Genomic DNA, 21,860 nt, shown 5'->3' on the forward strand with positions numbered 1-21,860 from the left:
GTTTAAATATTCATAGCACGGGCCCGTTTTAGGGCCCGCTGTGGCTTATACATTGTGCGTTCCACTCCATTCTACGGCCACAACTATGTACCCGTAAGCTCCCAGCCACGTTTGTGATTGGTCCAGCGTTTGTCGTCGATGACAAAGAATACAAGCCACATGTTCGACGCCACACGAAGGCTGACGTCTGGCTAGATACATCCTAATGTAGTCCCACGGCAGAGAGATGAATAATTATATGTACCTCGGGTGGAAAAGCACCTCATGCGCTTACAAATATCCGCCAAGGGGACTCGGGCGAACTTACGGTCCGGAGCCCATCGCGGGCTGACACTTGGCGGCTTACAAATTCTCGAGGCACCCTATTGGTTAGCTGGGTCAACTAAGCCCAGATCAGGTGCGGTAACATGGTCCGTGGACTCAATCAAATAATGAACCGTCTCGGCATTGGCTCCTGGCTATCCCTCACCCCGGGCCTGCTCAACAGTTACGCTTTGTCCTCCAGCTGTGACTCTTTCGCCGACCACAACAGCTACTGCGAGGCTGTCATGGCGACGCCTTTTGGACTGGGCATGTCAATCACCATGTAAGATCGGATCAACAAGTTCGGATGAGGCCGTGCAAGTCCAAAGATAAATAGATACTTACATCGAGGTCGAGAGTCGGGAAAGGAGGCAACAACCAGCTCCTTGGCTTCATTGCGGTGTCGCCCTTACAATCACCTTCACCGATAAGCCTTATCCTAACCTCTAATTATCCATGGCGTCCTTCAACGGAAACGTGACGTTCTTAGGCGTCGGCAACATGGGCACGGCGGCGATCCAAGCCCTTCGCAAGGCGTCGCATCCCGTGACTATCTGGAACCGCACCAAGTCTCGTCCTCAAGTCCAGGCCGCCATCGACGCCGGCGCAACCTTTGAGCCGGACCTCGCCCAGGCGCTGTCAAGGAGCGGCGTGATCGTTCTCTGTCTTCTCGACTACGCCACCATCACCAAGATCTTCTCGTCGATTGGCGAGCCCGGAGCTGTCCTGAAGGGCAAGTCCGTCATCAACCTCACCAACGGCACCCCGAAGGAGGCTCGCGAGATGGAAACGTACTTCACGTCCCTCGGCACCATCGTCTACCTCGACGGGGCCATCATGGTTACTCCGCAGATGGTTGGCGGCCCTCACGCATTCCTCTTCCTCAGTGGTGGCCAGGGGAGCACTGAAACCCCCGACGGCGCCACATCCCGCCTCGTCGAGCTTGTCTCACCCATCGGCAAGCCTGACTACCTCGGTGCCGATGTCGGTGCGGCCTCTCGGTACGACCTTGCCTCCCTCGCGCCCATGTACGGCATGTTCGCCGGCGGCTTCCTGGGCATGGCACTCCTGAAGCGAGGGAACCCCAATGCCAAGCTGGTGCCTGTCGTTCAGGAGAAGATTGTGCCCATGATCGCTGCACTAGTTCCGTATATGACGGGCATTGCGCGTGCGTGGGACGCCGAGGACTGGGTGGAGAATGATGGGAATCCGGTTGGCATGATGGCGGTGGGCGTGCAGAACATACTGGCTGCCGCGGCCGACGAGGGAGTTGACGGGACAGTGTTGGAGGAATTTGGGGGCTTGATGGAGAAGGTGGAGAGAGACCATGGATACGATGCGGGTATTGCGGCTGTGGGCACTTACCTGATGAAGTGAATGAGACGGGGAAGGGACCGTGGCGCTCGAGACCCCGGCAGTGCTTCACCATATGCGTGGACCTTGTGGGCTCTACCAACTCACTAGCATATGCATGGATTGTATGAACCGTACATATGAACTGTTCCCGTCCATTAATTCCAGGTAACAACGGGCAGTCGCGGGTGACGAGATGGAACGACCCAGCCTCGAGTAATTCCAAGAGAAGGAACTCATAGTCCGTGCAACCGTCGAGATGGCTCTTCGAAGGACTTCACCCACTCGGCAGGCTCCAAAGCCGCCGGACTCCTCATGCCAATCGTCTGACTGGCGTCTTTCAGCTCCTTGATCATGCGTCCTCGGTCACGCATCTGGGCTGCGGCCAATTCACGCAGGAATTCCATGGGAAATTTCCATTCCTCGCTCTCAAATATCTCAGGCGCCTGAAGGTCCACAACCCAATTGACCCATAAGCGTCGTAGAGGTGAACCGAAGTGCGTATTGTCGTAGACGAATTGTACGTACGAAACTGGAACTTTTCGGGACTCGTGACGCTTTGAGCGTAGGACATCAAGGAGTGGTTCTTCAAGAGATGATATCGCAAGATAGTCAACGAGTGCGAAGATTGCGCAGAGCAGACTCCACTCTAAATCCTCGAACCTAGACATATCCCTATCAGACAGCCATCTCGCGATAATATCAAAAGCCTTGTCGTTATGGTCCGGCAGTCGCACTTCTTGTTCCGTTGCCTCTCTAAACCCCCTTTTGAATGCGGATTCGAAGAATGATGAGCATGCGCAAAGTGTTTCCTTTTTGAAGCAAAACCTGGTATTTTTCTCCCCGACTAGGATAGTGACTTCGTCGTTGTCGGATGTATCCATTTCGTCGTTGGGCACTCCCACCAGTGGCCTGGGCGGAGACCCAGCGCAGTGTCTCGTCGACACGTGTGGTGCCGCTCCAGAAATCGGTATTTCCGACATTCTCGCGTGTTGGAGGCGAACTCGAAGGTAGAATAGGGATATCTCAAGATGAAGACGAGAGGCACCTGGGATCCAATTGTGGGTCAGCGACGGCAGATTGTGGGAGTTCAAGACCATGACTACGCCGGAGACACCTGCCGCAGCCGTCTGTACATCACCGCTCTCGGCCTCTACGAGGTCTACATCAACGGGCAGCGGGTCGGAGACGAGTACATGGCCCCTGGCTGGACGAGCTACAAGCACCGCCTGGCATACCAGGTGCACGACGTGGCGGCACTCCTGGACAAGTCTGGTCCGAACGTACTCGCCATCGAGGCTGCCGAGGGATGGTATGCAGGCCGGTTGGGCTTCAATGGCGGCAAGCGGTTTCGTTGGGGAGACAAGATCGGCGTGGCCGCACAGCTCGAGGTCACTGGTTCGTCTTCATCACAAAGATGGACTTTGAGTACGGATGAGACGTGGAAGTGCGGACTCAGCCCGATCCAGACCAGCGAGATCTATGACGGCGAGGTCTACGATGCGAGATTGGAAGATGAGAGCTGGGGCAAGGTGACCAAGCAGGACAGCAAAAGGACAACGATAGCCGGCGCCGTTGTGATTCTGCCACGTCCAACAGCCACACTGTTCTCGCCCGACATGGCCCCTGTGCGGGTCACGAACGTGAAGCCTTGTGTAAGCGTCTTTGAGAGCAGCAGCGGCAAGACCATCCTCGACTTTGGCCAGAACCTGGTGGGCGTGGTTCGGATCAAGTCCGCCGACGGAGCGCAAGTTGAGCTGTGGCACGCGGAAGTCATGGAACATGGCGAGCTGGGCACCCGACCGCTGAAGCTGGCCAAGGCACGATGTCTCATCACCGGCTCGGGAAAGAACATCGACTCGTGGCGAGCACGATTTACATTCTTCGGCTTCCGGTATGTGCAAGTGGACGGCTGGTCCTCTGGGACACCATCGCCAGACGACTTCGAGGCGCTCGTGCTGCACACCGAGATGAAACGGCGAGGATTCTTTGAGTGCTCCAACCAAAGTGTCAACCAGCTACACCGCTACGTGGTCTGGTCGATGCGCGGCAACTTCCAGTCCATACCTACGGACTGTCCTCAGCCCGACGAACGACTGGGCTGGACGGGAGACGCGCAGGTCTTTGCTCCCACGTCCGCCTTCCTGTACGACACGATGGGCATCTTAGGCAACTGGCTCGAGGACTTGGCTGCAGAGTAGCTCGCCGACGAGCAGAAGGGTATCCCACCCGTAACCGTCCCCTTCGGCCTGGGCGACAACTTCCCCAACATGCCCCAGGCCATTTGGGCTGACGTGGCAGTGCTGATGCCTCGCGATCTGCATCGTGCCAGCGGCGACGAGGTCATCCTCGAGCGGCAGTTCCGCAGCATGCAGACGTGGATCGAGCAGGGCGTCGACAGGGGCCCGAACGGACTCTGGAGCCCGGACTCGTGGCAGTTTGCCGACTGGCTCGACCCGAATGCGCCCGCCGAGGACCCGGCCAACGGCAGGACAGACCCCCTTCTCGTGTGCAATGCCTATCTCGTGCACACGACAAGAGTCTTCTCCCAGATCTGCCGACAACTCGCCAAGACAGAGCTGGCTGACAAGCACGAGGCCGATGCGGACCGCCTCCTGGGGCTGTTCCAGCGCCACTATATGACAGCGGATGGCCACCTCATGTCATCTACGCAGACAGCAATCGCCCTGTGCATCACCTTTGAGCTGTATCCCCGTATCAAATTCAACCGCGCGACCGCCGTCCACGCTCTCGAGCGGCTGGTACGGACTGCTAATTACCACATCTCGACAGGCTTCGCCGGCACACCCGTCATCACAAAGGCCCCTACCGCCGCCGGCAAGCCACAGCTCGCGTACCGCATGCTGCTCGAGAAGGGCTGCCCGAGCTGGCTGTACGCGGTGACTATGGGTGCGACGACCATCTGGGAGTGCTGGAACAGCATGATGCCCGACGGCTCTATCAACCCGGGCCACATGATGAGCTTCAACCACTACGCTCTTGGTGCCGTCGCCGACTGGCTGCACTCGACCGTCGGCGGCATCAGCCCTGCCGCACCGGGCTGGCGGACCATACGCGTCCGGCCGGTGCCAGGAGGCAACATCACGAGCGCCAACGTGCGGTTTAACGGGCCCTACAATCCTGTCGCGTGCGAATGGAAGTTGAAGAACGGGACAGAGTTCTCGATGAAGCTCACGGTCCCGCCGAATTGTGCTGCAGAGGTCACGCTGCCGTGCGACTTCCGCGCCTCCTTCTTCGAAGGTATCGAGGACGGAGATGGTGAGGCGGAGAAGGTGCAGACTGTGAGATCTGGCATCCACACCTTCAATTGCAGATGTATTGCAGGAGAGTGGCCGCCAAAGCGCTTCGGGCCTCCTTTCCTGCCGCACCCACCTATTCATATCGCGGAATGAGCCGCAGGGAAGCGAGCTGACCGCTTCTCCTCCATAGAGGCGAAACTATGTTTGCTAGAAGACTTCGGGCCTACTTCATCTGCATGTATGACTAAACTCAGCTGTCCGTGAAGAGTCTGTCCATTTTGTTTTTCACCCCTTCCTGATGCGGAATCTCTGAGCGTGTCTCGTGTATTTCATCACGGTGCGTCTCCCACTTTGAGAACACCCTACCTAAATCACAAAGTGAAACTACATTCCCAAAGCATTAGCGGCTACGACTCATGAGGTCAGCCCTGGTCCTTTGTCGCAAAACGATAGCTTGTATAGAACAGTACAGTATAGTGAAATGGTACAGTACCGTAACGAACTGAGTAACTGGTTAAGGATATTTTTCTACATAAATCCCAGCATTTCGGAAATGACCCTCAGCACTGCCTTGTCTTCCACCTACTATCTTGACACAAGATCTCATAAAGCCCTCGAAATCTCTCTGAATGAAACTTTGGTGATGCTTACGTTATGATTTCATATGTGTCTTCACTTCACCAAAGAACTCCTCAATGGGGTTAGTTCTCGGACTATATGGTGCAATGAAGTCCCACTTTACAGAAGCGTCCTCACACATCTGCCCAATCCTCTCGGAGTAGTGGAGAGACGGAGAACATCGCTTGCGCAATTTTGATGGGTTGTGGAGCCTGGGTGGGGATCTGTGAGTCATGGTCACAGGCGCCTAAAATAGCGACTGCTAAGGTTTTCTTTGGCAGGGTACTTAATCCTGATCACTCGGCACTGTTCACAGCCCCACTTTCTCTTATTCTCCGACTGGTTACTAGAGACGCTGAACCTGAACCTAGCTGTAGCATTGAGCCACTGTGTGCTAGATTACGCGTCGAACCTGGTCTGTACCTCATTACGAGCCAGAGCACAGGTGTGTTTCGAAATCACGGAAATATGGCCATCCTCTGAATGACCTTTTCTACCTCTTGACAGATTTCTTTTCCGTGGCTGGCAGGTTCATTCGTGGCGGAACACCGTAGGAATAACTTCACCCGGCGCTCTAGCCCCGAACGTGCAATCTGAGGGTAAGAAGCACGCCAATGTTGAGTACCTAATGCAGTGTCCTCGTCCCACGAGCAACTGCCGACGGCAGCTCCACTTCCCTACTAGGAAAGCTGAGCCACCTGTTTCCCCAGTGGGAAAACGCGCTAGTCTCCTCCCCGCACCGCTGGAACCATTAGCCCCGAGCGCAGGCGCTTCAGGGGCCTCACGCCAACACGACTGACGATCGTGTGTCGAAGTGTGGAGGTTCTTACTGGGGCTTGAAACTTCCCCATGGGGCGCGTTTTCCAGGCCATGCTACTCCCCGCATGGCTGGTGCCTCAATCCGGGGTCTTACACGGCTAAGGACCCGGCATGGCATAGGGGTCGATCACTATTTAGATCCTCAGACCACCCACCTTGTTCCCTCAGTCTGCGCCCCTGATCCGGTACGCTCGTCTCTGCGTGTTTTGGTAGATTCGTCCTTGTTGGCCGCTGTGTTATTCTCTTCATCACGACGATGGCTGCTCACCCAGAGCCAGACAACAAACAGGACGGCCCTGTGGCCCAGCAGCACGAGGATGTGCCAAACAATATCCTCGCGCAGAGCGCCGACCAGGAGGAGCACGTCCTCGGCGCATGGGCGTCGCTCATGGCCTACCCGTGGGCATCGGCATGGTGTGTCTACGCCTGCTGGTGTGTCACCCTCCTCGGCTTCGACGCCCAGGCTGCTGGCGCCATCGTGGGCATCCCTCAATTCCGCAAGGACTTTGGGTATGAGTTTGAGGGTGAATATGTCCTTCCAGCGTATTGGCAGTCCCTGTTCAACGCTGCACCCGTTGCTGCGTAAGTTTCTCTCTGTGCTTGTAGAAGCGAATCGCCGCTTTCAATACCTTGAGCTGACCAAACGCTGGCAATGTGCAGCGCCACCTTCGCTTCCCTTGCGTCAGCCGAGCTCTCTGACCGGATTGGACGCAAATGGGTTCTTGCCATTGCCCTCGCGTTCTCCTACATCGCCGTTGCCGTCGAAATGGTTGCCACCACGAACGAGGTGTTCTTCGCAGGCAAATTCATCAACGGTTTCATGATTGGCATCATTGGCACGATCATGATTGGCTACATTGGAGAGGTGAGCAGTTCCTCACGGCTGTGCACGGTTGTCAACAGCATCAACCGCCGTGCAAATCAATGACAACTTCGTTGAGTGTCTAGACTTTGACTGACAACTTTTGGATCATGAACAGATTGCCCCTCTCGCGCTCAGGGGTCTTTACAGTTGGGGTTGGTGTTGCGTACGGCATAGGGCCATTACTGGCTTTCATCGTGATCAACTACACCGGAACCGCCGACAATGCTTGGGCGTACCGAACGGTGTTTGCGACGCAGTTCGGATTCGCCGGCGTCGCTACCCTCCTCTGGCCATTCATGCCTGAGTAAGTAACCGAGAACGCCCTTTGATCTGATGTCTGTAGACATGAAAGAATCATCGGCACACACGATCATGCAATCAAGGCTAACAGGTTAGATCACCCTGGTGGCTCGCCCGCAAGAACCGCCGCGATGCAACGATCAAGGCCCTAGGCAGACTCGGCTACACTGGTGACGAAGGCATCAAGAAGCTGGCTCTGATCGAAAAGACCCTCGACGAGGTTCGTGCGGAAACCGAGGGCACCACATACATGGAGTGCTTCCGAGGCTCCAACCTGCGCCGCACTTTGATCAGCATCATGCCGCTGATCATCCAGATCTTCAGCGGCATCACCTTTGTTGCTGGGTACTTCACGTACTACCTACAACTTGCTGGCTATGACACCCAGACAAGCTATCGACTTCAGATTGCTCAGCCGGTGCTTTCCATCGTGGGAAACCTGATGGCGGCAAGTGCGATCGAGCGGGTCGGGCGCCGCAATATGACCTTCTACGGACTCATCATCCTTACAATCTTCCTCTTCATTACCGGCGGCCTCGGCACTAGAACCGAGAAGCCCATGGTAGAAGGCACTGTTGCTTTCATTCTGATCTATTCCTGGTGGTACAACGTCAGCATTGGGTCGACAGCATTCAGCCTGCTCGCGGAAACATCGACGTCCCGGCTGCGTGTGAAGACCGTGGCGATCGGCTATTCGCTCCAGTCGGCCTTCAATGTCATGTGGCAGTTTGTCATCCCCTATATGTTCAACCCAGACAAGGCGAACTTGGGCGCAAAGATGGCCTTCATCTTCGGTGGCATCTGCTTCTTCTTCATCGGGTATTTGTTCTACTTCCAGCCCGAGACCGCCGGGCGGTCGTACCAGGAGCTCGACGAGATGTTTGCCAAGGGCGTGCCATCGAGGAAGTTCAAGACGTACAAGACTTCGATGCAGATGCAGGCGGAGGAAGAGCCGAAGAAGGGGGAAATTTGAGAGTCGAGGGAAGACAGGGGTCGCTTTGAGAACGTCATACGCAGGGACGTAAGGCTCGAATATCCTGCGTGCGAACTTGAGTGTCACATTAGTCTCAGCGGCCAAATCGAATATCAAAGTCGTGATTGCACCTCAAAACCTTATTTGAACCCCAAGGAGACGACGTAGCAAGTTGACCAATCAGATAATTGAGTGTATCGCAGGACTTAGCTATCGGTGGAAAGATATAGGCATTTTTACCTCAATTGACCGACACCAGAATGTATAGCGTTGCTTACGTCCTGTCTTCTCAACGGAACAAATACAAGGTGAGACGATTGTGTTTGAGCTCTTGAAGGCCCATGGAAAGCGCACCCGGTCCAGCACATTGCAACAGGGTGTTGCTCCTAGTTTGGGCAGCCATGCACACATCCCTGCTGCCCTGATCAGACGACATATTGCAGGTACCTGCCAACGCTTTGCTTTTGTGCAGTCTGCCTTGCCAGCTGAGCCGCCGCACAGCCTCTCTCACCAACCCCGCATCTGACCTTCTCTCTTATCTTGTTCGTAACTTCTCTTTCGTATCTCAGCGTGAATCACGAGCCATGTCCGCATCAACAGTCCGCACGCCATCAACATTCCCAGAGGTTCATACAAGTCATCAGCCGGTCTCTGCCGGGGTTGTGTTGGATTCGCACGGCCACCGCCGTCTCCATTGGACGAAATCGGTCCTCGCAGGTCTCGACACGCCACGCCGCGATAATGGAGGCTCTGGCCGCTTTCTCACTCGCGTGCAACGTCCTCCAGCTGGTCGGCCTAGGCTTGAAGATCTCGAAAGTCCTCAAGGCAATCCGCGATGATCACCAGCCAGACTCAGGCGTGCAGAGCTATGCGGTCACACTAAAGCAGCTCGGGCACGAGGTCACGCAATCTGTCGCCACGCAGGGGCCGTCGGCTAATGTCGCCCTTTGCAGCAGGGCAGCTGATGTTGTGGCAGTCGCCGAGGAGCTGGAGAAATTGCTGTTCAGGTTCACGACCGGAAGGAAGAATAGGCTTCGAGACTTGGTGGCATATGCGCGGAAACAAAACGATATCAAAGCCCTGGAGCTGCGGCTTCAGAAGACTCGGGATGCATTGCAAAGCACAATACTGATCGAGGTGTGGTAAGCCAAAATCTAGGCTGGAGAGTATAATGTGTGCACAGGTGTAGTACTGACACTATAGCTGTGCAGGCAGAAAGTGTACGCACAATGGGATACCATCAAGATCGAAGTCCCGTCCTTCAGGAATGAGTTGAAGACGCTGGCGTTGGAGTTGCAACGGGGCAATACCAATGTTCTCGACATCATTGCCAAACAAGACGCCGCCTTACAAGCACTGGGTGGCATCGAGATTGATACTCTATACATCAAGGAGAATCTCATCAGACAGCAGGCAGAGACCCAACAGAGCTCCGAGCTCAAAGGGTTCCTGGCCAGTCTTTATTTCCCCTCCATGAACGCAAGACGCAACATGTCATCGATTGTTGCTGCTCAAGGCACTTTCCAGTGGGCCTTGGACACTTCGAGCCAGTTGCAAACCGAGAATACCACCGAAAACAGGCGAGATCATCGCATGCGGACGGCCCGCAGGCTGCGGCTCTGGATGGAGGACCCAGGCCAACGCTTGTTCTGGGTAAGCGGCAAACCAGGTTCCGGAAAGAGCACCCTTATGCACTATCTCGCTTCAATGCCAGAGAAGCTCCATGCTACTACTAGTGGCCGCAATGACGCAAGCCATACGATGCTCTCTGCGTTTATATGGGCAGCTGGAGACGAACTCCAGAAGTCAGTGAAGGGTCTTCTCTGCACCTTGCTTCATCAACTCTTCAACCAGAGCAGTGGACTGGCTAGGCTCGCGCTAGAAGCCCAAAAAGGGCCTTTCTCAATGAAGGTAAGTGTGTCCGATTGGAGCGAGGCAGAGCTTCGTAGCACTCTTTCTGGCGCACTACAAGTACTGCAAGGCCTGGTGCACATCATCATAGATGGACTGGACGAAGTTCATCCTGGCGATGGAAGTCCCGAGCGGTTGATGGGCTTGGTACAATCACTTGTGGCGCATGGCAACGTCAAGCTGTGTGTATCGAGCCGGCCAGAGCTCTTCTTCGAGCGATCACTCCAGCATTATCCTCATTTCCGACTCCAGGATATCACCTGGGACGACATGGAGCATTATGCCAGGCAGGAATTGGCAGAGGCTCTTGAGTCGATACCCAATTCTGCATCTTGGAGGCACAACACCGAGGCCGTCCTGCACCACATTGTTTACCACGCACAGGGCGTGTTTCTGTGGTTGCAGCTCGTGATACGAAGTCTCAAGACCGGCATCATCAATGGCGACTCGTGGGAGATGCTCTGGGAACGGATTTCTGAGCTGCCGGTGGACCTGGAGTCGATCTACAGGGCAATGGTCCGGCGGCTGGAGCGAGAGAGCAAGAGCTATCGCGACTTTGCAGGGACCGTTTTCGCCCTGTTGTTGATGCACGATCATTTCGTAGCGGACAATTTTTTGCTGGCCATGGACCGAATTGTCTCGATTACGCTTTATTTCGACGAAGACTTGCGGCGCCGCTTGATCGAGGGAGACGCCGGGAGTCACAGAAGCTCCCAACGAGAAGTATTGAGCCGTGTTAAGCGCGTGTGTAACCAGATGCGTGTTCGGTGCGCAGGGCTCGTGGAACCACCCTCCAATTTCGACTCCTTGCCTACGGATTTCGACGTAGAGTCCACGTTCTGGCGCGCTTCCGTCACCTTTATCCATCGCACCGTGCACGACTTTATGCTGGACGCAGGCCGAGGACTGTGGGAAGAAGTGATGCCACAAGACTTGACTGTCTGCCTGAGCGTGCAGCACGCCCAGTCGAAGATGCTTGGTCGAAGGATTGCCCCGACTGGGCTCTGGGGTCCACCAGTATGGGATGGGGAATGGGACATGGATTTGTTGGAATGGTGCGATGCGATTCCCGAAGGGCTGGCTGGAAACCAGCGAGAGGCCGTGTTTGAGCAGCTGGCGCAGATGATGACGGCAGAAGGCCACTGGAGCAGGGACGAGCGCAACCCCTGCGTGCTGGCCGTGGCTTGCACGTACGGGATTGTACCACCACGGCACTGGCTCGAGAGCTGGACACCAACAGGTATGAGCACGGCCGACTTTGTAGACCACCTGCTCACGGCCTCGCTGGCACTGTGCACCGAGCAAACTTCGGGCATCGTGAGCTGGCTGTTGGAGAACGGCGCCAATCCGGCTCGGCGCGACCTCGCCCACTGGCCCGGCACCAACTGGCCCTCGGCCTCGGTGCTGGCAGCAGGTTGGTTCGTAGAAGATCCGCACACGCGCGGCCAGGCACTGCAGGCGATAATGGATCTCGACAGCGGACTCGAGCAACAGTTGACGGTTCTCTACACACGCCTGGGCGGCTGCATCTTTGCACTGAACCGGCACACATCCTTGTGCTCGTTCCCACTCAGGCTCTCACAGGCCGACACTCGGGGTCGTCACGTGCCCGTGCTGCGGATGCAGTTTCCGGCTCTTCTCCGCTTGGCCCTGCACAGCATCAAACCACGGCACATGGTCGCGATGCCTATTGCCAACCACATACTGCAGCGCCACAGCACCACCGAGTCAAGCATCCAGCTCCTAGGCTTTGTCAACATCAGAGCACCAATTTATCGCGGAGACCGGCGCTTCGCATCCATCACCGGCAGCTACAAGCTCGAGCGCGAGCTCATACTCCCTCCGCCCAGGCCGACCCTCACAGCAGCGCTTGGCGTACTGGACAAGTTCGACGCAGAAATCGATGCCATCCTCGAGGCGCCAATGCTTGACAGCTCGCTGCCCCGAATGGACAGCCCGGAGACGATGGACTGGCTCCTGGCCTCTGGTCTCGCCAAGGACAAGCGAGATCGATACTACTCGTATGTACAGGCAGATGAATCTCGTGATTTGGGCGGGCAGGATTCTAGCGACTAGATGAAAACAGAATGCGACGGCGCTATGGGATCGTTCCCAGGGGCCTATGTAGTAATCACCCATGGCTACGAATCCTCATAGTCCAAACACTTTTGGAAATATCAAACTCGACGCATGGCCCGTTCTTGTTTGTGTTTAGCCTCGTGGACTGTCTTGTCGGCACACTGCTCCTCACTGGTCCACCGCGATGATCCCCCAGTGCGGGTCTCTGCTTCAATCTTCTGCTTCATTCCCCGATCCTAACAGTTTGTCGCCGGAGCGGCTGCTCCAATAGCTCAACTGCCCTTCGTTGTGAATAGACTGTACTGCGCGCTCGCCGGCCGTAGATGGACCCTCCGTCCTCCACTAATCAGTGGCCCTGATTTGAGTCATCAGAGCCAAATTCACTTTCTCCTCAACTTTATTCTTTCCTTCTCCTCTTCCATTCGAGACGGCGAATAATAATCTCTTTGTGGTCATGAAGACACAGAACCAGGCCGGGAACACATTATCCGCTATGCCTCCTACCCCGAGCTCAAAGTAGCACCGTGGCTTGATGGCGTGGGCGGAGTCATCATTGTAGTGCCTGCTGTGCCTGTAAATTACTGTTTTGACGAAGTACGTTATCAGCAAACCGATGTAGAACAGGTCTTGCTGCATCGGGGCGCCAGAGGGTTCGCCGGGCAGTAGTGTCTTCTATGGTGTGCCAGCCTTTGATCAAGCACTCGTGCTTTATAGACATGAAGCCGCGCGAGATCATTGCATATGCTTATCGAGGCGATCCTTGGATTTTCTATACCATGGACGACGGGAGCGTTGGACATGGGTTTTCGGCACTTGTAGAGCTATGTGAGCCGCCATGCTTACCGCCAGCAGCGGCATCTGCCGCTGGCTGTATTCAAGCTCCCCCACGCAAATATCGGCTATCGCAAAGCGTAGTCGTCCAGCATGTATGCTGTCCAGACCATGCCAAGGAAAGTGATTGCACAGAACATTGGAACAGCGATCAGGGGACCCCTGTTGCTATGTCATGCCGCATTCAGCGACCACAATACATCCATGAGGGCGATCTGACGAAGGGCTAGCCTGGTAGTCGTCCCGTCCTTCGCTGTGCTCAATTGCCGTACTGCTGAAATAGCCGTGGATGAGTATGGTCAGTTTCTTGACGTTGAGCTGTACGCTATGCACTGAAAGGGAAATTGATCTCGCGGAGGTCTATGCGTCATGACCAAAGTGATCCGTTGCGGCTATCTCCGCAATCGCCGGATGGTCGAACAAGGTCCCCTGCACACCCACGCATTCAGGGCGCGGTCAGCTGTGCATGTGGCTTCCGCCAGGTCTGCATTGTCCAGAGCTGCCTGGAAATTGAGGGAGCGAGTAACCGGATAGCGCGAGGTCTAATTTTACGCATGGGTCAGACTCCAGCTGAATCTACAAACTAATTAGGCTCCCAATCTTGGTACCCATCATCCACGATGACGGCACAGGCACCAGGATCCGGGAATGACTACGCTCCGGGTGGGTGGGCCCCAAGAAAGCTTGTCTCAACATGCCTGGCCCCGGGAATCAGATTAGCCCGAACTCGACAGGCACCCGAATTTCTGGGAAGATTATAGGGCCTACCCACCGCACGCAGGCTCTCGACGGGCGTGGCATTTATGAAGCCACGATGCCTTCGGTTCCATAAGCAGTCTGCTCTGCACATTCAACACTCCATATCGTATCATCTCTAATTACCAAATGAGATCATCTTCAATTAGGCCAGAGTCGCGCTCCATTTGTCCGCTCCCTCAACTACAATAGTTACTCTACTCTCATAAGTTGAAACATCTGAACAGAAACACACCTCCCTACCGTCCAGCATGGCGCCATTCAGAATCCTCATCAGCGGCGCAGGGATCGCCGGCCCCGCCGTCGCCCTGCTCCTCGCCCGCCACCGCGACTGCGCCATCACCATCATCGAGCGGGCCGCCAGCCTCCGCAGCACGGGCCAGCAGATCGACCTGCGCAACCAGGGCGTGCCCATCATGCAGAAGCTGGGCCTCGAGGAGGCCGTGCGTGCCCGCATCGTCAAGGAGGAAGGCACCAGGATCATCAACCGCGCCGGCGCCGAGCTCGCTTTTATCCCCGCCCTGCAGACCGGCTCGGGCAAGCAGAGCCTGTCGTCCGAGTTTGAGATTATGCGCGGCGACTTGGTCGACGTGCTGTACCAGGCGACCAAGGACCTGGACAATGTCAAGTACGTGTTTGGCAGGACGATCGAGAGCCTCATCGAGGGCGGCGACGGTCCCATTGGCGTCGGATTGTCCGACGGCACCACGCACGAGTATGATCTCGTGATTGGCGCGGACGGCGTGGGCTCGCGGACGCGCAAGCTCATGCTCGCTGGCGGGGAGGAACAGGACAAGCAGGTCCGCCAGGCGACCGGGGTTCAGCTCGCGTTCTTTACGATCCCCGTGGAGAAGGACGACTCGCGTGCCTTCACAATCTGCAGGTCGACCAAGGGCCGACACTTGATGACGCGCCGGGACAGAGACGACGTGCTGCGCGTGTTATTCATGGCACACGTCGGGCAGGCCGCCAGCGGAGGAAAGGGAGATAGCGAGGACGACAGGCTCCGCGCGCAGCTGCACGCCGCCAACCGCAGCGGAGACCTCGAGCAGAAGAAGAAGGCCTGGGCGGCTTACTATGCTGACGCTGGCTGGCAGGCCGAGCGGTTTACACACGCCTTGCTGCACAGCAAGGAGGCAGACGACCTGTACGCTCAAGAGCTGCAGAGAGTGGTGCTTCCCCCTGGAGCCTGGTCGGGCCGCAACGGGCGGGTGACTGTTGTCGGGGATGCGGCGTGCTGTGTGGCACTGAACAGAGGACTGGGCACGACGGTGTCCTTTGTCACGGCCTATACCCTTGCCGGTGAGCTTGCGAGGCACTGCATCCCTCTTAAGGGCAGCGGTGCAGGCGCAAAGCAGCAGCCGACGCGGGAGAATCTGGAGCATGCCCTGGCCGAGTACGAGAGGAAGACCCGCGTCCTGACGGACCCGGTACAGAAGGGCATGCCGGGCTGGGTACGATCAATCTTCATGCCGGAAACGGAAACTGGGCTCAGATTCACGGAGATCTTGATCCGGTGGTTAGTTCCCGTGGGCAGGTGGTTATTCAGTTGGATGCCAGAGGACAAGCCAGAGGACATAGCGAAGCAATATGCCTGGCACGACTATCCCGAGTTGGAGGGAAGGATTAATTGTTGGCAATCTTCAAATTGTTTCGTCAAGTCGTGGTTTCTTTCATCAAGACACAATCCCCTTCCGCACTCATTGTTTATAGAACCCCTACTCATTATGCAAGCAAATATGAAATTTGAATGCTCTACGAGTCACACGTAATCTGACACGATTTGATCGATCGTGCGACGACCAGGCATAACCTGCAGCACAGGTTCCATATCTAATAGTCAAGACAACATGTAATAAGTCATGCGTGAATTACTGGCTTGCCTGTCAAAGATTTTCGAGTATCGGTTGTGAATACCATTACATTCACCCTCATTATCACCGATTCTTCACCCTCGCCACGTCCCATCCCAAATCCAATCTCTCTTCGGCCCAGCACCATCGTGGCCAGTCGTATCCCTCAAGGACTGGCACCACTGTGCGTTGAACGCCATGGCGCTCCTCGCCGTCGCCCCGGCCCCGAGTCCAGCTGCGGCTGCCAGCTCCCGTTCGGCCGCCGAGATTTTGCCGCGGGCGCGAGCCAGCCTTCTCTCCTCCCCTGCGCGGCGTCCACGAGTCGCAGGCACTCTGGCCCCGTGGGGACCTGTCCGCCATTGCTCGTGATCAGCACGGGCTTGCCGGACGACATTTGCATTTCGACGTCAAAGTCTGGGGATTCCGGCTCGGTTTGGGGCGTTATCGCCGCTGTTGCTGCTGTTGCTGCTGCTGCACAGGGCATTCTGTCCGAATGCGTGTTGATGGTGTGCTCGCTGGCAGAACACGTCTCCAAGTTCCCATGGGTGGTGAGGAGATGCATCCCATGGTTATGTACTGGCAGCTCGTCATGGACATTTGTGTGCGTCGTCGTCGCCGTCCCCCCTCTGAGCTTGCTAGTAATAAAGCTTCCAAACGGCCGGATCGTGGTTGTCGCCGTGGTGGTCGATCGGTCCCCCGCGCGGGTGGTTGAGCTGGCAATCGTCTTGCCCGTGATGGTCGTCCACATCTTTGAGAGCTCGCTCGGCTCGTCCCTCCTGTCCGGCGGTAGTTGTGAGCGTCGCGTTCTCGGCATGTTCTGGGGCTGTCGGTCGCTGTTGGCTCCGCTCGCTCGCCTGGTGACGCGCTCGACGAGGACATTGAGTGTTGGTAGGCAGGCGCACGACAGGCCGAGGACCATCTCCAGGAGACTGTGGTGATGGTGAGAGGTGAGCGACTGTGAACAAGGAGTGGAAGGGGAGTGTGTGCAGGTACTCACGTCAAAGTAGCAAGGAACGCAAAGTCGTATGTAGAGTCGACGGAATCAAGATACTGGATGACGAGATAGAGCCGATATGTCGTCACGGCGGTCGCAGCGCCACCAGCCCCGAGAAGCACACCAATCTTGATCTTCTTCTTCCATGAAAAGCTGAGCGACCATGTGAGGGGGATTGGGAGAATTAGGATCGTGGTATCGGTGATGATGGCAAGGCACAGGTCGCTGACAAACACCTTTCTCATCTCCAGGCACGTGCCGGCGATGTTGGGATCCCAGTACGAGGCTATCGGCGTGCAGATGAACATCTTGACGAGCTGGATTGGGAGGTACGCCAGGAATAGGGCGATGATGAAAATGTATATGCCCCGCACGACCTTTTCCATCACCGCAAAGACGCGGGCGACGAGAAGGAGAAGCGTCACCTTCGTCACGTACGTGGCGGGGATGTAGACAATGGAGCTGGCATACAGCCACTGTGGGAAACCACGGTCAGCGGTTGCAACGGCTTCATTGCCAACAGAAAAGCATGGGGAACAAACCCGGAGTATCTCCACATAACTGTCCTCTGACACCTCCGACATGTGATGGCCAAGGCCGTAGTGAAACACTGCAACTCAGAGGTCAGATTTGCTGGGCGTGGAAGCCATCTTCAAAACTTACTCATGATGGCAGTCATCGCGTAGATGATGATGGACATCTAATTTGCACACATTGTTAACGGGTCGAAAGAAGAGAAGGGACGGGTCGGCAGATCCGAAGTCATTGGAAGACCTACCCATGCTACGATGCAAGTCCCTGCAGCCGCTGGGGTTAGCAAAGGGAAGGATATAAGCGATATTCCATAATCAGAGACTCACAATCGTCGAGAAGCATCCTAGTACCAGACGTGTATTTGACGAGGAATCGCAGAAAGACGAGTATTGTTACTGCGGTTGTGCACGTAATGACGCCTGCTAGCTGCCCGCGGGCGAATTTGTCGCTAGACTCCGACACGACCGGAAATCCGGCGTCGCGCGCCCCAAGCCAAGTCGCCCGGGGCGCGGAATTGAGGACGTCGTTTTGCAGACCGCTCATGCTTTGCGGCTTTCTTTGGGACCTCTCACGGATGCGGTTGCTATGTCGTGCTTCGCGTTGGAGATGATCCGCGTATGGATTGAGGGGTCGGCGATCATGAGGCAAGCGGTGCGGTAGACCGTGGTGAAAGACAGGACATGGTGGCTTCCGAGTCCTATAATCTTGACATGTTATCGAGGAGAATGAACGTGCGTCGCGTCTGAGGTCAGAACCGTGTTTGGGTTCTATTGTTGATGGTAACGATGTCAAGACGCCTTTCATGGGCCTGCTGATGTTGTAGGTTGCAGATGGAAGAAGCCCCTCAATCCTGGCTTCCTTTGGACTGGGTCGGTGGTGAGTGAGACAAGGGTGTGCCTAGCACGTTGCCCCAGCGGCAAGCCTTTCGGCTTACCGGCAGCGGAAGTGCTGGCTAAGGGAAAGTGTTAATGTGCTCCATGCCCAGGACGAGCTTATGCGGCTCGAGTCACGACCTGCAGCATGCGTGAACATGGGCGTCACGATCGAAGGAAAATGCGATCTGGGAGCAACGAAAAGACCCAGTGGTTGGGCCGACGGATCCCATAGCGTAAACCTTATTAGATGGAATCGAGCGCCCGTGCCGGAGATCCCACCGCCCTAGAAAAGGCACCGGCTTCTACCCCAGACCTGCTTTGGTCTAGTTCACTGGCCTGAATTGCCAAAGCCCAAAGTTTCTCTCCAAAGCCCGGCTCAAAGGGTGGCCTTTTCACAAGAGAAGCCTGGAATGCCCATGCTGCTCCATTTCCCTTCTGGACGACAAGGCCATCCGTGGTGCTAGCTTCGCATTCGTCAAAGCTGGAGAGATACCCACCTCCTTCTTCAGGATCTTCAACGGCCGGCCACCACTTTTGAGTTGAACCAATGCTTACAAGCGTCTTGTACCCGATGGCCAAACGTTCTCCCGCACATAGACCATGACCCTTTCCGGCAGCCGGGCCGTTCTTGTGCCAGGGCATTCGCAGCCAGAATGCACTGTGATTGGCCCGCAGGGTCGACGCAGCCTGGGTTAGGATTCATCGTTTGCCGAGGACAAGGTCTCGCTTCATGTGCGTGTATGTACGTGGGTGCATTGTCACTTTTGCTTGGCGAGGTAAGGGGGGTGCGGGAAGCATCCAGGGATGAGTGCGAGCCAGATTGCCGCTGGCTTTGACCACCAGTCGGTTGCATGCCACGCAGCATACCTGCCACATGCATTCCGGCTTCCTCAGGGTCGCAAGTATTCATCAGACTACGCGCGGAGGAAAAAGTAATGTGCCCCTATCCCGTTCCTGTTGTTCCAACTTCCCGCCTGGGGTCCATCGCTTGAGATTAAAGTGTCTGAGACCTGTCTTGGACCACCCCATGCTTATGCGTGTCTGCGGAATGGTATAATGAGTTCGCAAGTAGAGATTCGTGATTGTTCATGTATTCAAATTGGCATGTCGTGCCGACCAGTGTCTCGATACTCCCGCTCATCCACTGAATTTGCTTGTATCTCGCTCCCAGGTGTCCCGCTGCCCAAGCCACATTGACTGCTATGGGATTGCACATTCAGTCTACCCACTTCCGGTAGGGGATCAAATCAAAGCAGAGCGGGAGCACGGTCTGCGCCACTTCCCACCTTCAACGGGCCGCAAGGAACCGTTGAAGGAACAATCAGAGCCCTCCAGCCATGATGTCCTAACGAGGACGGCACCACACTCAGAGTGTCTCGCATCCATGACTCGCACCCGCGATGGGGCCACCATGGACGGGACTGGCGATAATTCTCGCCAATATTTCGAGGAACTGGAAATCTTCTATTGGACCACAGACAATTTCGGACTGCGCAGCTGCGACAAATCGTAGCGGTGTAGATGCCACAAATGCAACCACCTTTCAAGCAGCGCGGGTGTGCTTGTCGCAGGGCATGACAGCCTGGAGTCCCTGAGAGTTGAGCTGGACATGCAATGTCCGAGTCAAGCCAGGTGTTACTGATGCCACAAAACGTACGTGCACGTCCCTTCAACAGCAGAGATTACCCCCAAACGCTGTCGTAGTTCATTGCCAAATCAGCTCATGACGTAGTCGCTTTGTGTTCTGGACCACCTGTTGACTCGGGGCAGCTTCCAGGCAATCGCAGGGGAGTTGGCCTCTCTTGCACCAACACAACCCTTAGAACAATCCCGATTATCGATCAGGCGATTACCCACCTACTCGATTTGTACTCTTGAATAGAGGGCCCGCTAGTCGCTCCACGCCGTCGAGCTTTGAGTGGTCGAGGGCTAACTGCGCCAACGGCCACAGCTAGTCCTGGACCCGTGATGGCCCACAGCCAGTGGGTGCCACTTACTGCAGATAGTGTGGTGCTCTCGTCACTCAGCGCCAATGACTAGGGTAGCAGAAACTCGGTAGTCGCCGATCGGAAGTTGCCGAGTACGCGTCATGCTATCAACATGCCATGTCAACGCTCGAGAACATGCTCGATTGAATCATTCTTGTTATCCTAAGACTTCTCACCAGGTTAACGCGATGTTGACCAATGGGTGGTCTGATTACATATTCTGAACAAATCACCACAACAGCAGACAACGCTAGAACGAGAAGCATCGCGGAGCCAACCTGAAGACCGGCCCTGGAGGTACGTAATCAGCTTTTTGTGTGATACTCCAGCCTTCACGGTCATAGGTGAGCTATTTTTCATGGCAACATTACTGGAGAAATGACTGGAGAAATGATGAAGTCAGCGAGGACTGGAGGCACGAATGTGCGATAATACTTGGCCACCCCATTTCGCAGAGCGAAGATCAGAGTGCCGACCACCGGGGAGATCTTCTCAAGAATAGTCACTACGATCATGGCTTCGACGATGGAAGTGGAGGTTAATGTCATTAGAAATATCTTTCCTTATGAAGAGCAGTGCAACATTCCCGTGGACCACCGAGGTGCTGCGATCTCGATGATACCCGACGCAAGCAAGGATAACAAGCATCTAAGACACGTTTTTCAAGAAAATATTGTAGTCAAGAAGTAGTGCCATGCGCGGTGGATCACACGCCTATTTCCAGGAGCTGCACAGCTACTAGGATAGCTTTCCCGTGGAGAAGGTCGCAATCGATGACAAATAGCACATCTTCTTGTCTGGAGAATTTCGCCTGCCCAGACACCTTGCTACGGCTGACTCGAGACTATCTACTCCATGGAAACATTCAAATTCTGTCGCAGATGATGGTAGGATAGTATACTTCCAGACGGTGAGGCTGAACAAGATACCTCCAAGTAGACATCGCGAGAACCTCAGCAATATCCAGCATGCTGCCCACGGGTTTCATGGCGAGGGCAGCGTCCACTTCGACACCTTTCTGGACAGCATCGTACCTAACGCAGAGGTGCTGGTCACCCTGGAGGGAGCCAGTTTTCCCCGACTGCTAATGCTGAGCCACTCGAACGCGTCCATGGTTCGTCTTAATGCATGGAATTTGTGTCTCTCACAGTCTGTCGAGATTCTCACACCACTTGAGTACAGACGCCTGGAAGAACCTTGTAGAGGAACAATCGATCCTGTGAGCGAGGTTAAAATAGCTTCTGGCGCGTGCACAACATAATACCCGAGACTCAGCCATCCGGCACATCTCTGGTGGTCGAAATGGTGCCTGAATGGCAAAAGAAAGCCCAATATGTGTATCCAAGACGCAGCTCGAGTCAGTATGAATTCCAGTTCCATTCGTTCTTGAATGTCCACGCGTCCATAACGGCCACGATACCCTACAAACCCGCCAATACTCCAAGTTTGAAAGACCACAACACGAAGCCTGAGGCAAAATCTCGAACCTTGAACTCCACGCGAAGCTGGCGAAAGCAGGTTATAATGTCTGTGCACGCGAGGGCACGT

At 55.6% G+C, this 21,860-nt stretch overlaps 6 protein-coding genes across 6 annotated transcripts; 5 read left to right on the forward strand and 1 right to left on the reverse strand.

Annotated features, from left to right (window-relative positions):
• The first annotated feature begins 476 nt into the window (after positions 1 to 476).
• On the forward strand, positions 477 to 2,062 carry B0I36DRAFT_343360 (uncharacterized protein). The gene is made up of 2 exons (XM_046156153.1): positions 477 to 586; positions 661 to 2,062. The coding sequence occupies exon 2, from the start codon at positions 760 to 762 to the stop codon at positions 1,678 to 1,680; it is 921 nt and encodes a 306-aa protein (XP_046003676.1). The 5' UTR covers positions 477 to 586; positions 661 to 759; the 3' UTR covers positions 1,681 to 2,062.
• Positions 2,063 to 2,687: 625 nt separating this feature from the next.
• B0I36DRAFT_356951 (bacterial alpha-L-rhamnosidase-domain-containing protein) lies at positions 2,688 to 5,069 on the forward strand (the record flags this gene model as incomplete). Its single annotated transcript, XM_046157719.1, has 2 exons — positions 2,688 to 3,776; positions 3,858 to 5,069. The coding sequence occupies 2 exons, from the start codon at positions 2,688 to 2,690 to the stop codon at positions 5,067 to 5,069; spliced, it is 2,301 nt and encodes a 766-aa protein (XP_046003677.1).
• Positions 5,070 to 6,609: 1,540 nt separating this feature from the next.
• On the forward strand, positions 6,610 to 8,491 carry B0I36DRAFT_258370 (alpha glucoside transporter; the record flags this gene model as incomplete). Its single annotated transcript, XM_046151086.1, has 4 exons — positions 6,610 to 6,935; positions 7,014 to 7,238; positions 7,334 to 7,522; positions 7,615 to 8,491. The coding sequence occupies 4 exons, from the start codon at positions 6,610 to 6,612 to the stop codon at positions 8,489 to 8,491; spliced, it is 1,617 nt and encodes a 538-aa protein (XP_046003678.1).
• A 741-nt stretch (positions 8,492 to 9,232) lies between these two features.
• On the forward strand, positions 9,233 to 12,598 carry B0I36DRAFT_437164 (uncharacterized protein; the record flags this gene model as incomplete). Its single annotated transcript, XM_046162892.1, has 2 exons — positions 9,233 to 9,633; positions 9,703 to 12,598. 2 exons carry the CDS (start codon positions 9,233 to 9,235, stop codon positions 12,476 to 12,478), a joined length of 3,177 nt encoding a protein of 1,058 aa, XP_046003679.1. The 3' UTR covers positions 12,479 to 12,598.
• Positions 12,599 to 14,319: 1,721 nt separating this feature from the next.
• B0I36DRAFT_370642 (uncharacterized protein) lies at positions 14,320 to 15,649 on the forward strand (the record flags this gene model as incomplete). The annotated part of the gene is made up of 2 exons (XM_046159929.1): positions 14,320 to 15,522; positions 15,593 to 15,649. 2 exons carry the CDS (start codon positions 14,320 to 14,322, stop codon positions 15,647 to 15,649), a joined length of 1,260 nt encoding a protein of 419 aa, XP_046003680.1.
• A 438-nt stretch (positions 15,650 to 16,087) lies between these two features.
• Positions 16,088 to 17,992, reverse strand: B0I36DRAFT_370643 (uncharacterized protein; the record flags this gene model as incomplete). Its single annotated transcript, XM_046159930.1, has 6 exons — positions 16,088 to 16,850; positions 16,919 to 17,391; positions 17,458 to 17,525; positions 17,579 to 17,615; positions 17,694 to 17,713; positions 17,776 to 17,992. 6 exons carry the CDS (start codon positions 17,990 to 17,992, stop codon positions 16,088 to 16,090), a joined length of 1,578 nt encoding a protein of 525 aa, XP_046003681.1.
• Positions 17,993 to 21,860: the final 3,868 nt, after the last annotated feature.

This window comes from Microdochium trichocladiopsis (assembly GCF_020744255.1).
Source record: "Microdochium trichocladiopsis strain MPI-CAGE-CH-0230 chromosome Unknown B0I36scaffold_23, whole genome shotgun sequence".
Taxonomy (NCBI): Eukaryota; Fungi; Ascomycota; class Sordariomycetes; order Xylariales; family Microdochiaceae; genus Microdochium; species Microdochium trichocladiopsis.

Excerpts from the sequence above, each read along its gene's own strand:
- B0I36DRAFT_343360 (XM_046156153.1), top strand. The coding sequence starts at position 760 with ATGGCGTCCTTCAACGGAAACGTGACGTTCTTAGGCGTCGGCAACATG.